The following is a 15877-nucleotide window of genomic DNA, read 5'->3' as shown; positions in this document are numbered from 1 at the left end:
TTCTTGGGTGTGGTTAAGTTGTTATCAAATGCACCTCTGTCTCGTATTTATCGGTGGTGGAACTTCAAATAATTTGAAGGGTCGTAAACAACCTCGCACCGCCCTTCTTTATAAGGCAACCTGTGATCTGATTTAAAACTTTTGTTTTGAGCCACAATTTGCTTTTCCCTGATGTTTCATTCATATTTTTTAACCTTGAATAAATAGAAACGTAAATATTTTGCAAAATGCCAAAATAAGGGTGTGTTTTCTTGATGAAAATAAATTGATCTTATCCTTGCTTTGACGGCGGGTTGCCTGGTTCAGGTAATTTACCTTAAATAAATAATGATTAAACACCCTTAGCCAATAGAAACTCCGCACACTTTAGATGAAATATAACTCCCGGAAATATAATATCATTAGCAATCGAGAGCTAAGTTCTTCAAAATGCTGTCCTTTCTAGTTGTTTTAGCTGTAATTAATTGGCCAGGCTGTCTTGGCTCCAATAATGTGTACAATCTCAACGAACGGGACTTCGAAGGTTACATCCGGGATAAGGACATAATGCTGGTTGATTTTTACGCGCCATGGTGAGTTGTATTAAACGTGTTGACATTTAGAATCGTGCATTAAACGCTTGACTGCGTTCACAAGCTTACGATCTTTTTAACTGGTACTTCCATGTACATACAAAACACCTTTGCTTTAAAGGGCGTTTTCGCTCTCCTTTTTCTTTGTCCATTCATATTCGAATAGTGTAATAAGGCAAATTAAGAGGTCAATTATGCGAAGGAGTTGTTAAACGTATTCTTGCTTTCATATTCTCCCCAAGTTCGATGGAAAATTATCCGTTCTTCTTAACCATAAGTTTGGAAATTATGAATTTTCGTCCGTTATTCTTACGGAGTACAAATAAACCTGTTTCTTATCCGATTTGATAAACATCCAACAGATAGCAGGTAGAGTCTTTCACCACATCCTTGTTTTGAACAGTTAAAGTGACATCTTGGACATCAATTGCAATGTTTTAGAAACGTAGAAAATTGACGACAATGGCCATAACGTGCAAAAGAATAGAACCCTACGAGACCCTACCCCAGAATTGTAGACTCCTTTACAAAAACGTTATATTTATGGCTTCCAAATTAAAACATAATTGTTGTTTTAGTGACATGTGTTGTTGTCATTGCGGTCATTTTATCAATTATGTCAAGCTCTTTTTCAGTCAAGTGAATAGGTTTTTTTTTTTACATTTAGAAGGGAAACCATTGAGGTCAGAGCAGAATCATAGATGATTTTGACCTCAGCAAACATTGTCGACCTGTCTTCTTGATTTCTCTCAATCTGTGATCATGCACAAACTTGAAATGACCAGCCACCCGTTCGTTTCATGGTGAGAGAAAAGATAGATTCAGCTGACGAGTTTTACAACTTTGTCAGCTCACAATTCAGATCACTAGATGAGGCCACGGAGCTACTTTGAAAAAGCGCTTTTGAGGATATAAGAGGATGTACGATGATAACAATTGTAGCCTCCCAAATGAATAATCGTATGGTCGGAATAACTTGGAATCAAGGATGTATGTACGCTACGAGAATAGGTCAATGGCACGTGTTGGTTCAGGAGTCAGTGGATTTTTGTTTGTGATCTTTTATTTGGGTGGGGCTGAAGGGCTTCATTTCTCCTTTTTTCTCTCTCTGTCTAGACTACAGTAAACATCACTCAGATCTCTTGCTTTTTAGTAGCTTGATTAGACTGTTATCAATTTTGATTTTACCTTTAGGTGTACACATTGTAAAGAACTGAGCCCCGAGATTGATGCAGCCGCTGAACAACTCGCTTCCAAGAACATGTATGTGTTTGCAAAGGTTAGTTCACCGTGCTCAGTACGTATGGGGGAGGGAAGGGTGGTTGCGTGCAAATGTGGAAAAAAAAAAACGCGGCTATCACGTATCCTAGCTCGGCGTTAACTAGTTTGCCAGTTTACTTTTTTTCTATTCAGTTATCTATTCATAGTTTTATTAGTCAATTTATTTGTTTTATTCATTTTTTTATTTAATCAAAAACCTACGTTTAACTCTCTTGACAGGTGGACTGTGTCAACGACGGCAAACAGTTGTGTCAGCGGTTTAACATACAGGGCTACCCCACGATTAAGTTGTTTAAGTATGGTCAGTACGTTGGAGATTATGTTGGACAGCGAGACAGAGGTTAGTGAATCAGTAGAGCTGTTACTATTCACGGCGTCGATAGAGGCTGAGAGGAAACTTCTATCATCGAAACTTTGACGGTAGAAATAGTGAGTATATCATAAATGATAACCCTTCGCATCTTTCTTTTTTTTTGCACAGGCTCACTGATGCAGTATGTCGATTCGGTGGCCTCAACGTTTTCGCAACGTGCACCGCTGGTCAACAGTTTGGCTACACCTCTGGGTCAACCAATTAACTACAAGCCGCACGCTCAGTTATTAGCTCTGCACCATGCTCCCGCAATTCAAGCAGCAGCCGCGGCCGTTGCGCCGACTTTCACGAATCAGGCAAACATGCACGCGAAGAACCCGTCTCTTATGAACTCGTTTTACGGTGCGTCAGCGCATGCGCAACCTCCTGCAAACCTGGCTGCTTTTCTTGGCAAGCAACAAGCAAGCCCAGACTCTTTGCAGTCAAAATTTGGCAGCCTGTCGTCGCTCGACATTTATAGAGCTAAGCTTAAAATGATCGCAGCTTACAAGAACTATCAGCGTCGCCTTAAAGAGTACAGAATGAAACTTATGGCCAGTAAAGCAAACGTAAATCCCAATCCTCAAGCCTTTCCAGGCGCGGTAACTCATCCGCCTCGTCCCGGTGTAAATGCATTCGCTCAGCCCCAGCCCTATCGCGGGTATTATCGACCCGAGGCCCTGGCAGCACAGAATGTGCAGATCAATCGCGCGTATCCCCAAGCTGGCTATGGAGTCAATACCATGGGTTATCCCAACCAGTTTGGCAGTCCTTATGGTTATCAAGCTGTGGCCAGTAGTCCGTATTACAGAAGTAAAATGGGTCACGGGAAGGGTAAGAATCCTGGGAAGCTAAGAAGACCTGCGCCGCGTCCTGCTGCTCTCAGAAACCCCGCTTACAATCGTCAGCCTGGTAGAACTCGATTCAACAGCCAGGCAGCTTATTATTACAAACAACAACACCAGCGACAGCAACAATTTCAACAAGCTTCCCGGCAGCAATATTACCGTCAGCCAAAGCAACAGAGGCAACAATTTAGACAGAAGCAGCCACAACGACAATATAAACAGGAGCCTCAGCAACTCCGGCAGTTTCAACAAGAGCCACAGCAACAACAGCAGTTTCTACAGGAGGCACAGCAACTCCAGCAACAACAACAACAACAACAACGACAACAACAGTCGCAGGGCGATCAACAAACCTTCAAGCAGAATGAGGTATTTCCACTCTGCTATAATTTTGAAACTCAGTTCTAAGTTCAGGTGCCTCAAAATACATACAGCAATGCAAAGAAAATACAAAGAAAAATAATGGAGGTCTCCACGGCTCTACATTTAACGCCACTGGAGCTCATAGAGATAAGTAACTAAACGTTTTAAGGACATTGTGGACATTATAGGTAAGCTGCAACTCGCACTGAGGGTTTTAACACTTTTTTCTTAACTCTTCAAATATAAAACTTTTCGATGCTCGAAAAAAACCGAATAATTTAATCCAAAGATTGCACTTCCCTTTACACTTCTCTTTAATTTTCAGCAGCCCCAACCTGTGGAAAAGTTTCCTTTATCTCTCCCTGAACAGCCAAGCGATTCGCCATCAAAACCATCAAAACCAGACACGTCAGCTCTCAAGGATCTGAAAGCTGACATTGAGAGCGCCATCCAGGACGCTCTGAGGAATGCTGTAACAAAAAGTGCGCAGAAGACTAAGCCGAGTGAGGAGGTACACGTTGACGGTGAGAGGGCTAAGCCTCAGATCCCTGAAGCGTCTCCTGAACAAGCGGGATCTGGATCTGGAGTCCAGACACAAAATATATCTCAGCAGGGTAGCGTTGGGGATGCTGTGAATGGTGAAGCCCATAGTGGTAGTGGGTCGGGTTTAAAACCCGAATCCCGGTGAAGAACTAAATTAAGAAGCGAGAGACACCTGAGGTTATTCCAAATCTGGAACGAGAATGTTTTTAAACCAAAAATTGGTCTCTGAATTTTTGTAAAGAGTTCTCTCCACCTTGAGTTGATGAGTAACATTTCTTCTGGCATATCCAAGTGCAAAGTTCCTTCCAAATCAATCTGCACGTGCGAATCGTTTGCACATGATAGTTTTCGTTTGCACATGACACTTTCCTTATTTGGTACATCAAAAAAATCAATGAAATATGTTAGAAAAAAGTTACAGTAATTTTATCTACGAGAAGACGATAGAAGTTCCCTCTTTTGATCTCTGATCAACACATTTCTCCTTCTTTTCTCTCGTATTGCGGAAGAAAGCAGAAATAGACTATAAAGAATCAAAACAGCCAATCTGAAAGTTATAATCTCAATAAAAGTATATTTTGTAAAGTCGAAATAAAAATGAAAATAAAACTATTTTTTTACTTATCAGTGTTTCTTGCAAATGCATTGGAAATTATTTAGCAGATGTTTAACCAAGAATATTAATATAAATGATTACCGAAATTTCCCGATTAGCCCGTTCACTGACACCCTAAGATCAGTATGCATATTCTCCATACTGTTCTCTATACATTTCCTAACGAGCTGACGAGGAGAATTTATTTAACAATCACGAACATTTTTTAAGTTGGTGATCATTTAGTTTGTTCTCGTGACCTTAATGTTTAATACAGGGGTGAAATAGTTTGGAGAAATTGGATGCTGGTTAGTCTCAGGGTCGAAGGGGTTACGAATAACGAATAGTGGTAGACAAACGTCATACACGAGGAGTTGCATTGCACACGTTCAGTTTTGGATTAGCACAAGAATGGCGATTGTCAATGCCTAAAATCTTAAGTCTCTTTATTCAAACACTAAAGAACAAAGACGAACAAAGTCCTAGCAAATTAAGTCAATCAGGTGATGTATCAGGAATACAAATGGGGTCTTACTCTGCTGCGCTATTAATGTGTGTGGTGGTGTTTTTTTTTTCCGCGCCTTTCGTGGGGTGCACACGTTATGATTTTCCCGTGCTGGCATGGGCGACCTTCGCGTTTGTAGCACCGGTATTACAATGTCTCATGTTCGAATCGACTTTGAGATAGATTTATTTCATGCGTACCAGAATGGGAGAAGTTTACTCACCCCTCACGACTCCTGCTATGTCGACACTAACTTAACTTATACTATCTTGAATATAAACAAATTCTACATTACCTGAGCAGGTTTTGTTTGGTAATCAAATCTCCGACAGGTTGAAATTTAATTCGATAGTAAAGCAATACTACACACCTGTTGTTGTCAATCAGCACGAGTTAGTTGACCAGAAACGATATATGCGATAAAAACACAACATGACAATGAGTAGTGAAGTAGGCTTTTTTTTTAACCTGATTTTGGGATGGTAAATACAAAAATTCGCAGAACCAGATCTTTGGGTAAATAACACCGATAATTGTGGGTGATGCGACATTGATCCATTACTTACACTTGGAATAACGTGATGCAATACAAAAACTACTCATTAATTGGCGAAGGGGGCGAGATCAACCAATCAGAATGCTCGAATATGACATATGAAGGGTAGAATGTGAAGTGCCTTAAATCAACATTTTCGATGATTTTCTCGTAGATCACGCCAGAATCTCTAAAACAAGTGAACAATGTTTACGGCTATACTTTCGATAGCCTTGTCCCTTGTAGGGACAAGTTTTTGCGCTCCATCTAATCCAGTCTTTAAGTTGACTGATAACGATTTTGACCATTTTTTGAAAGACAAAGAGACGATGTTGGTGGACTTTTACGCACCTTGGTAAGTTTTGGCTTTTTGGATTTTGGTCCGTGTACACAGCGCAACTGATAAACGAAGAAGTAGAAAACAACGAATTCGACGAGCCAGTTTTTAAAAAGGTACAATCAGTGGTTGTTTGATGACTACACGGTTGACGCGTGAAGCGTCCGATTTTAAGACAAACAGGTGAAATAGAACCGTATTGTTTATCAGTTTACGGTTGAGTTGTACGGCAGGTTAGGCATTTAAGTTTTGTCACAGAGTTTTCGTCTGGCTTATAGTTTATTTTTTTCTTTGATAATGGTTAAACTTAGTTGTCATTGGTGTTTCCTGATACATATTTTGATAAATTCATTGATTTAAAATTTTATTGCACTCATCCATTTAACACATCTCCATTTAACTTCTTTAGAAGAAAATCGAATAAATTTCGTATTCTGTCGGCAACAGATTCACTCTTTGACGCCGTGTTCTTCGCCACTATTAATTAAGAAATGATTTAAACCAAATGAGCCTGTATCTTATGCCAGGAGTTATCAGGGCTATTACTCTGTCCCCGGCCATCCTTACTGCCATTCTTACTACCAAATGCGATGGTACCACAACAGAACCTGACAAGAAACCAGTGCAAACAAGTGACAATATAATCCTTCCCCTCCCCCTCAGGTGCAGCGACTGTGCCAAATTAAAGCCCGAGTTTGACAGCGCCGCAAAGGATTTTGCGCTGAAGGGGAAATTTGTTTTCGCCAAGGTTTGTATTGAAACTTCAGTTTGACCTATAAAAAATCTAGTGCCAGACCCGAACAGCCATGAGTATGGGCATAGGACTGGGTGGAGACTCGTTCCCAAACCCCTCAGCGCTCCATCCCTGGAACAATTGCATTCTCTAGAACAATTACTTTTCCATGTTATGAAAAGCCCTTTCAACATGATTGCATAAGAGACATCGTGAAACAAGTACCACAGTAGCCTGACATAGACGCTATAAACTTCTTCATGCCTTTTAAGTCTTAAAGAGCTGATTACTGTTCTGAACAGATTGACTGCTTCGGCGATGGAAGGAGTATCTGTGAAAACAGGTTCAATGTGCACAGCTGGCCTCAATTGAAAGTTTTCCGTCGCGGGCAATATGCTGGAGAATACAGCGGAAATCAAGACAAAGGTAGGTCCGCAGAGCGTGTAAGTAAACGAATTTCCCGGTTACTAAATTAGTCAGCAGTGGTTCTGATCATTGTATTATAGTCAGGAACTATAGATCATACTTGTATATGATATTTGCGTCTCTTTGGTTAAATCCTCTTTTTTTTTTTTCAGCTTCTATTGAAAGATTTATGGACAGCCTTGTTAAACAGAAAGTCCCGGATAATATTGGTCAGGACCAACCCCAGAAAAACCCGTCGGCAATCAAAGAAAACCCATATGGCCCCTGGTACCAAAAGGGATGGACTTACTGGGCTATGAGTCCTGGAAATGTCCCTTATCAGAACCCACCTGGCTGGAAAAGAGGATAAAGTTGAGAAAATCCTCAAAAGAATTCGAAGTTAAAATTTATCAGAGATCTGCAGCAATTAAGAGCCTAATATTCAATGGCTACAGAAGTTAAAACTTTAAAAAGAGGCCAGTTTCCGTGCTCAAGCCATATTATTTCAACCATTTTGTACGCAGTCACTGAACTCGTTAAAATGTTATAATTTGGATATATCAACAAAGTTGAAATGGTAAATTGGCCACCGTAACGATTACAAAAGCTGACGTTTCGAGCGTTAGCTCTTCGTCGCGAAATGTTGTTGAGAGAAGATATTCCGTTACTCTTACCCCTGATAATCCACTTTCGAATTACTTATTTCAACCCTAGCGTTACCTTAAAGTTGAAGTGTTTCATAAAAAGTTGACGGCGTTTCCTTCAATGGAACTTTTTTAAAAACTTTCTAAAGAGTGTGTTAACCTTGTTTCATTGCTTTACATATTTTCCCCTTCGTTAGTGCCAGACGGGAATTCTGTATAGGATTTGAAATGACCCCTCATTTTCAAGGGTACGAAAAGACATATTGCAGGTTGATACAAAAAGAAACTAATGAAAAATAGTCTTTTCTGTTTAAATCTACTATAAACTTAAATAAAGCAACATAAAAACAAGTAGGAGAATGGAGCTCTGTGGGAAAATTTAGTGTTGGTTTAGTGAAAAGAAAATTTGCAGAATGGAGATTAAGGAGGGAGTGCAAAGAACGTATTTAGACAAGAATCCAGGTGAAGCATTTTAAATAAGTGTCTGAATGATTTTCAAATTTGTGAGATATACTAAACCCTCACAACTGATAAAGATAGATCCCATGAAGAGCACATTTGACTAAACCAAATTGTATTCTTCATTTTTAAAGCGGAGCAATCCGAATTACGTAGGTATCAAGAGAGAGCGAATGTTCGATGTGATAGGTTCTCTGAGTGCTAGCATCGACAAGCTTGTCATAGACCGAGAGCTGAGTGTGAATCCAGAGATGGGCGAACTGTGCATCGTTTACGGCGTTGGGGTGTACAACCGCGCACAGAGTTTTAACTCAGTTCAACCTGCAATTAAGAAAAGCAGAGATTTTGCATGTAGCATATAATTGCTTCACGATGATCCGTAAAGGCGAAACGTACGGGGATTATTTCCCCCGTTGGAATTTCCCTAAGACAGAAAATGGCAGAAAATATCACTGCCCTAATTTACGGCTCGTTTAAAAACGAAACTTTACAGCCAAGAGCAAAAACTAAGCCATCAGGAAACAAAGCGCGAAATCTAAACAAACATTTCAACACACAAAGTTGTAAGTGAAAAATTGTGTTTTATCTGGTTTGAGCTAACAAGACTACGAAACAGCCCTTGACTAGTTGAGTGGAAGTTTCACCTCCAGTTCAAATACGATGATTTTATAAAAGTTGTATTTTCAATACCCAAATGGGTGCATTTCGTAATTAGCAGTAAAATCGTGTAGTATTCCGGTAACATAGCCCTTTAGTTCTAAATTTAACTTACTCTAAGCAAATTGAATTTATTTGGCCTCTGATTACATGACGAAAAATAAGGCAAAAACTGTTGACGGAATCACTAGTCTACACTCTTTCAAAAATAAAATATTAAAAACAAGCAAACAAAAAAGGTAATCTGTAAAAGTTTGTTGTGTTCGCAGGTTCAGCCTGAAATGGAAAAATATGACAACATTGAAAATTTATTTTAAATTTTTTAGATAACAATGGAAGGAATAAAAAATAGGACCAGTGCGATTCCCAAACTAAACTTTGAAGTCAGCTTGGGAAAAATACGTCAAATTCGTGATTATTTTCGTTTTTTTTAGATCTATTTGACAGTTTTTGCAAGCAATTCTTCTATTCTCATCTTTACTATCTAACGTGGTTCGGTTCTTCCCCCCCCCCCCCCACCCCCCGCCCTCGACATCCGTTTTTCGGTTTTTCAAAGCACAGAGGAGCAGTTTCTAGTTTTCCTTACTCACTCGTCCGAATAAGTGCCACCAACCATTTCATACCCGTTTAGATCATAACCCTTTATAATTTTTCGAATTTGAACGATTTTTATGCCAGTTCTCCTTTCCCTGTTAGACTAGGTGACCTCTCTTAATATAAGTTGGTGGGAATTGAGCAACCGATTTAGATTTATTAACGTCCCGAAAATAGAAAATTTAGAACAAATGTTTTAGTAATGGCCCTACCAAGTTTCATTAGACATCCAAGACCGTCACTGGTGATAATATGACCATTACTACCCCACTTGGGTTAACAATGGCATGGAAGCTTCCTGTGAACGTTCCAAGATCCTTGTGTTCAAACAGGTCACGTGCCTCAGCTTTTTCGGCACTTAACCCAACCTGAAGAAAAAAGAACCATAATTATATGCATTACACAATATGTTCTGTTCTTCAATAATCTTAAAGATTTGGCAAATATTTTCTTAAGCATCATTAATATGATAACTCTATGTTACTAACCATTTTAAAACTTGCTTCTATAGTTTCAGGGGTAGACTCCGAGTGTGAAAATAACACCACAGCAACTGATCCATTAGACAAGGGCCGCGCCCAGATCTCTCTATTTCCTTCCTGAAATTGCAAACAATAACATGGTACATCATAAAATAAACTTAAATTCAAAAGGTTGCTCCAGAGAGTGGAATTATACCAACATGTAGTAACTGATAACTACAACTCTGAAGAACAGAATATGTGCATTCCTCACCAGCAGAACTCTCCTCCCCATTCTCCCCAGTTTGTCCTGATTGACAGCTATCACATCACTGAAACATACACCAGAATGGGTTTCTTTCAGTAACTGCTTGACTGACCGATTGATGACTGGCCCTGTTTAGGGATTGGAAAAATCTATCTACACACATCAAACATAAAAATCTTACCTCTAAAGAAAAGATTTCCAAATTTTGGCCAAATTTTAGCTGAAATTTTATCCGCTGATCACAAAACTCTTAGTTTGCATATAATAAATGATTTACGTATGATGTGCGATCCTCGCAATAGATAGCGCTATTTATGCAATAGCAAAAATCAGACCTGAAAAAAATCAGGCCTGTACAGGACTCGAACCACTGACCTCTGCGATACTAGGTCAGTGGTTCGAGTCCCGTACAGGCCTGATTTTTTTCAGGTCTGATTTTCGCTATTGCATAAATAGCGCTATCTACTGCGAGGATCGCACATCATACGTATCTAATACCGCAGTTCAAAGTATATGAACTTCATATATTCATTGCATCTAATAAATGATTTATTCTGAATGCAGTGTTAATTAAGAGGTCTCTATTTTATACCTGTTTTGAAGGATTTTTTTTGCCCATGGTGCAATGTTACGAAGATCAGTGGACATAATAAGGGGCTGGAAAAAAAGTCAAATCACATTGATTCAGTTCATGACCACGCTTGACAGCCTTGAGATCATTTGCTTATAAGATATAAATGCAGTAGGATAATTTCTGCTAACTCAAACTTGGACCCCTACTAGTTGAGGAGTTCAAGTTAGTGGGGTTCCACTGTATTTGAGACAAAGTGTCAAAGAAGATATGTCAATCTCTGTCCCTGTGTAAGAACTATCAAAGTCACTGTTTGCTTTATTGTACAACTAAATCTGTTGGTCATCTATGTCAAAGATACTTACAGATGCCATGACAGACCACAGAGCAAACTGTGCCTTTGACTGTTCAAAACTTAAACTGAAATCTCCAATAATGAGCTGAAAGACAATAACATACAAATAAATTCAGATTTTTGATAAACCTAGTGGGAATCAAATATCAATACCAAGCTCACTTTACAAATCAAGCTCAACTACACGTGGAATCTGCATAACCTTGAAAGCTCTACACATAGTTCTACTTTTTCTTTTTTATCCTAAGAGTTCATTGTAAGCTACTCCTCATACACTAGAAGATGAGCAAGAAATCAGTATTTAAATGTCTCCCTTGTGTGGCTGTGACAATTAATCCACAAACTCTTCAAAATCATTTTTCTTTTCTGTAGTTTAGTTGTGGTAACTAAGCCATTCTATTCTATTTACCATATCAGGGTCATTCCAGTTTCCCGGCCCTGCAACTGGGATCATTTCATCTTGATGGTCACCATACCATTTAACTATTGATGTAACACTTTGCCAAGAATCCTGCGGAAGAAAAAGTAAAACAAAATTTATTCAAGGTTATGTGCTTTGTTTATTGACATAAATAAAGTACCTGTATGTCATCGTAGTTCCTCCACAAATTGCAGTTTTCAGCTATCCATGTATAGTTGGGCTGTAAAATTAACACTTAAGTCATTAAACAGCCAATAATATTGGAAAGTAGCAACTGTACAATAACTTAGCAGTTGATATTAGTAATAACTGTCCACTGTTTCCACCTCAAATTGAAACAATGACAAACTTAACCCACACATCATACCAGGTCAGGGAATCAAAACCCAAGCCATGGGAGGCCAGCCCTCTTGACACTGCGTTATCTCCGCTCCCCTGGTAATAAGGTCACTATGTCATCTCACACAATTTCCCCTTCAGCATAGAAGTCAACATTATAGGCCAAGAAAAATATGTTAACAATGAAGTCTATCCTCACGGTTTTCTTTGCACTTTGATAGGCTGGCCAGCTGCAGGAAAATACTATTGGTCTGCCTGTGTTGTTAAGGGCTTTGGTAACCATTGGGTAACCTGTATCCATTTTGTCGGGGTCACTATAACAACCATCCAGCTTTAGGTAGTCAACTCCCCAGCCAGCAAATGTCTGAAAAGGAGTCAGTGAAACAATTATGGGAAATATTGATGCAAAGGTCACTTAAAGGGTGAACAGATAAATGAAAGAATGTCTCTCTCTGGCACAGTTTTAAAGCTACATATAAAATAACTTATACATAGCAACAAACAACATGACTATTAACCTACATCCATGTCTTGTTGAATGTGATCAATGGTTCCTGGGTATCCTGCACAGGTTTTTGTTCCATAATCTGAAGAAATGATAATGCACAGAACTATGAACAAAACAATTTAGTAATATGTCTTTAAATAATGAGCTAAATTATAAACATATTTTAATTGGTGCTTATTAAATACTCATGATCTGTTGGAAGACAGACACCTCTACAAGATCACCATTAACTACATTTTGCTTCAGTTTTTATCAAATAAAACAGAATAGATCACAGAAGACATCTGGATGAGGTGAGAATATCAATGACACAGTCAGCTGCACCTCGTGTGCCACTTTTCTGTTTTTACCACATTTTGACATCATCTGTGATTTATTACTGTACAGATGTACAGCAACAATTAATCTTAATGTTAATCTCTACAAGTGAACAAAACTATGATATCTTAACATACATGTAAGGTCTTCAAGTGCTATACCTGCATATATTCCCAACTTTAATCCCTTAGAATGAATCTGAAATTAAAATGGTACGAGTAATCTTAGAGAAAAATAGACATTTCTTTTAGGAAGAAACTCTACCAAAAAATACTTTTAAAAGGATTAAAGTATTGTAACAAACTTACGTAGTCAGCCAGAGCTTTCATTCCACTCGGAAATCTGGCAGAATCAGGCTGGAGTTGACCGTCAGCTGTTCGGTTATGAGACATCCAACAATCCTGCAAATTTAAGTGACTTTTGTGAATTTTTTGACAAGTATTAGCAGGGCAGGTACAGAAAATCCCAAATTAGAGAATAAAAAATGAGTAACAGGGAAGGCCTATCTAATGTCTCCACTCTTAATTCACTTGCAGGTAACTATTAAACATGACAGTTAAGAAAACCAGAAAATTGAACTAAACAAATTTGACAAATGCCCAACTAGAATCTGAAAGGAAGAGGTACCAATCCAGAGAAGAGATTGACAGATAACTTCTCACTATAATATCTATATATTATCCAGCAAACAGGTAATGAGAATACTCAAACTTATCAGGTAGAAGTTGTTACCTTGATCTTACACCAAATTCTCCTAACTAATTTACAAGGAAATGTGTAGCAGCTAAAGAGGAGAATTTACAATCAGATCTTAAGAATTGAAAGGTTAAACAGCAATCCACCTGAGTGTGAAGATCATTTCTTTGCTTTAAATCTCACCACAACAAGATCACATCTCTTTACCTTCCTGAGTTTATTCCCTACCACAAAGTTAATCCATGCATTTGAATTATTACTACAAGCAGTTGACATCGCTCAGGGATAACACCTCCTCTCCATAGATCCAAACTCACAAAATAATTGGTCCAAACAGTCCTCAGTTATCCTCAGATCTCTACAATTTTCAGAGTAAACCAAACAGCAAATGACGATGAATTTAAATAAACAATTATCAAACCTTACATCAATAGACACATATTCATAGCCAACATCCTTAAAACCATCTTCAGCCATACGAGATGCCATATCCATGAATAATTTTTCACTGAAACAGTTAAAGAAAGAAACATTTTAAACTGCACCAAACTTCTCCATATTACAGATCAGTGTGCAGACTTGCCGATTGCATAAGCCTCCTATCAACCCAAAGAACATTACAAATTTTGTTTTCCATTCTAATTTCTTATTCTAATTTATTCCATGACTTGCACCAAGTTACTGATTTAAAGAACATTAGTCAAGAGGTTTTATACATCACTGATTTGAGAAAAAGGACAGAATTTCACATGTTTCCACCTGCAATATTAGCCACCCATTACACCATCAGCAGCCACTTATAGAAAAAGTTATGAAAGCCTCTGCTTAAAGGAAGTCAAATGTGGACAAACAAAGCAAACACTCTCACCCCCTGCTTTGTTTATAACTGCTGTAAATAAACATAAATCAATAAATTAAGCAGTTACCCAATGCAGTTGTCAGGGTCATTTTTGCAGTCTGTGTTACAACGGAATCTCTCCCAGTCCATCCATCCCACTACAAAAGGAAAGAAACGCAGCTGTAATAAACAAGGGTGTGGGTCCATTATAGCAATTGTCAAAAGCAACCTAGCTACCCCTCCCTCCCCCTAACTCCACTAATGTAGGACATCTCCTTGGAAAATATTGTCTTCATCCTTGATTAATCTCTTATCCTGTCCATATGGTGGAAAACATCACCCTGTCCCAAGAAAACTCCAGGAGAACTTATTCACTTTTTTGAGCTTCATCTTGTCTGTCCTCACCTATTAAGGTAAGCACTTCTCCTGCAAAGAGTGACTGCTTTGAACAAGTTCTCTACAACTGAAATTTAATCATTTTGCTTGTAAATGCTGGAAAGAGATTCTTCTTAAAAAAAGCAGTTGTCCTAGAGGCAACCCATTGATTTCTTTATCCAAGAACTGTATTTAGTATGGGGCTGTGCGGAAATCTTTCCCAGCTTTCAATTGACTTCTAAATGAAGTTTAACTAACTAAATTAGCTAAAAAAAAGAAAAAAAACCAAATCAACTTTGGGGGAAAGAAACCAGTTAGTCATAGTCCGATAGAAGAAGACGTAAGATTTTCTTCTAGAACACTTGACAAGCTGATTACAAGTCAGTGATCAGCTGTGTATCATGTGATATATATAACCGCAACTGATCTGCGATATTCTTCCCGAAAGTTGCCCAAAACTAATATATATTAGCAACTTACTTGGTGGTGTTAAGGCTAGACCATTGTCAAGAGACTTTACAAATAAGTTTTCCTGCCATGATGCCATAAAAACAATTAGTAAGAGCACGCAAGACAGTCCGGGCGCCATTGTGCATAGAAACTGAGAGAGGCGATATACCAGGTCCTCTCATACTGAAAAGTCACGCAATCAGAATAACGTAACATCAACCATTGGTGACAAAATAAATTCAACTGATGTAACATATTTTCCATGATCAGATCATCCTTTAGTTAAAACAAAAATTAGAACGCGGCAAAAGCGTAGAGTGGAACCTTTTCGTCGCTTTTCACCTTTCGTTTCTGACTCTAAAAATATATCATTCTCGTAAGATGAGCCAAAGATCACGTGAGTAAAAACCAACTGTAATGAAAACGTTCTAGATGTTTTTAAGGTTCCATTTAATTTTTTACATCACAGACTTTTATAATTGTGCCTATCTAGCGGTTGTTCGGAAACTTTAATATTTATATTCTTTATCTTTTTCCATTTATCATAGATTACGTTTTCCGAGATTCAATTTGAAAGGAGGGGGCATTGGGATTTACGGTTTTGCGGTTTTGGCCAATTTTTTAGATCAGTTTTGCGGTATTTGTGCCAAAAAAAACCTCGGTTTTTCGGTTTTGTTGTTCATTGCATTTTGTAGGTCTTCTATTTACAGCATTTGGTTTTCGGTTTTCGTCAAAAATTGTGACGGGTACTCGGATTTGGTATCCGATGTGCTTTTTCGGTTTTTCATATTGAGTTTCTCTTCGATCTTAACAGCAGCAGGAGCCTCTTGGCAGCAGTTATACGCCGCGCCTCT

General features: G+C 38.5%; 3 protein-coding genes across 4 annotated transcripts; 2 read left to right on the top strand and 1 right to left on the bottom strand.

Moving 5' to 3' along the window:
- Nucleotides 1-414: 414 nt before the first annotated feature.
- LOC111340760 (uncharacterized) lies at nt 415-4583 on the top strand. 2 transcript variants are annotated; one of them, XM_022947654.2, is made up of 5 exons: nt 415-572; nt 1767-1851; nt 2073-2193; nt 2335-3422; nt 3745-4583. In XM_022947654.2, exons 1-5 carry the CDS (start codon nt 430-432, stop codon nt 4102-4104), a joined length of 1797 nt encoding a protein of 598 aa, XP_022803389.2. In that variant the 5' UTR covers nt 415-429; the 3' UTR covers nt 4105-4583. The 2 variants fall into 2 exon arrangements, with proteins under 2 accessions (XP_022803389.2, XP_022803388.2); XM_022947653.2 differs by having other exon boundaries at nt 3742-4583.
- Nucleotides 4584-5741: 1158 nt separating this feature from the next.
- Nucleotides 5742-8268, top strand: LOC111340766 (protein disulfide-isomerase 1). The gene is made up of 4 exons (XM_022947663.2): nt 5742-5949; nt 6595-6679; nt 6967-7090; nt 7243-8268. Exons 1-4 carry the CDS (start codon nt 5801-5803, stop codon nt 7437-7439), a joined length of 555 nt encoding a protein of 184 aa, XP_022803398.2. The 5' UTR covers nt 5742-5800; the 3' UTR covers nt 7440-8268.
- Nucleotides 8269-8733: 465 nt separating this feature from the next.
- LOC111340767 (alpha-N-acetylgalactosaminidase) lies at nt 8734-15330 on the bottom strand. Its single transcript, XM_088758577.1, has 15 exons — nt 15054-15330; nt 14287-14356; nt 13787-13868; nt 12973-13065; nt 12826-12862; nt 12361-12425; nt 12038-12202; nt 11660-11719; nt 11488-11589; nt 11089-11163; nt 10745-10809; nt 10159-10216; nt 9912-10022; nt 9636-9791; nt 8734-9105 (listed from the first exon to the last, which is right to left on the bottom strand). The coding sequence occupies exons 1-14, from the start codon at nt 15160-15162 to the stop codon at nt 9645-9647; spliced, it is 1239 nt and encodes a 412-aa protein (XP_088614703.1). The 5' UTR covers nt 15163-15330; the 3' UTR covers nt 8734-9105; nt 9636-9644.
- Nucleotides 15331-15877: the final 547 nt, after the last annotated feature.

This window comes from Stylophora pistillata, chromosome 4, assembly GCF_964205215.1.
Source record: "Stylophora pistillata chromosome 4, jaStyPist1.2, whole genome shotgun sequence".
NCBI classification, from domain to species: Eukaryota; Metazoa; Cnidaria; class Anthozoa; order Scleractinia; family Pocilloporidae; genus Stylophora; species Stylophora pistillata.
This window is presented reverse-complemented; position numbering and strand designations above follow the sequence as displayed.

Bases quoted from the DNA above. Each gene is read 5' to 3' on its own strand.
- LOC111340766 (XM_022947663.2), top strand. From the start codon at position 5,801: ATGTTTACGGCTATACTTTCGATAGCCTTGTCCCTTGTAGGGACAAGT. The intron at 5,950-6,594 runs GTAAGTTTTGGC...CCTCCCCCTCAG, and splicing joins GTGGACTTTTACGCACCTTG to GTGCAGCGACTGTGCCAAAT. The intron at 6,680-6,966 runs GTTTGTATTGAA...TGTTCTGAACAG, and splicing joins GGAAATTTGTTTTCGCCAAG to ATTGACTGCTTCGGCGATGG.
- LOC111340760 (XM_022947653.2), top strand. From the start codon at position 430: ATGCTGTCCTTTCTAGTTGTTTTAGCTGTAATTAATTGGCCAGGCTGT. The intron at 573-1,766 runs GTGAGTTGTATT...TTTTACCTTTAG, and splicing joins GTTGATTTTTACGCGCCATG to GTGTACACATTGTAAAGAAC. The intron at 1,852-2,072 runs GTTAGTTCACCG...CTCTCTTGACAG, and splicing joins ACATGTATGTGTTTGCAAAG to GTGGACTGTGTCAACGACGG.
- LOC111340767 (XM_088758577.1), bottom strand. From the start codon at position 15,162: ATGGCGCCCGGACTGTCTTGCGTGCTCTTACTAATTGTTTTTATGGCA. The intron at 11,164-11,487 runs GTAAATAGAATA...ATTGTCTTTCAG, and splicing joins ACTGGAATGACCCTGATATG to CTCATTATTGGAGATTTCAG. The intron at 9,792-9,911 runs GTTAGTAACATA...TTTTTTCTTCAG, and splicing joins TAGAAGCAAGTTTTAAAATG to GTTGGGTTAAGTGCCGAAAA.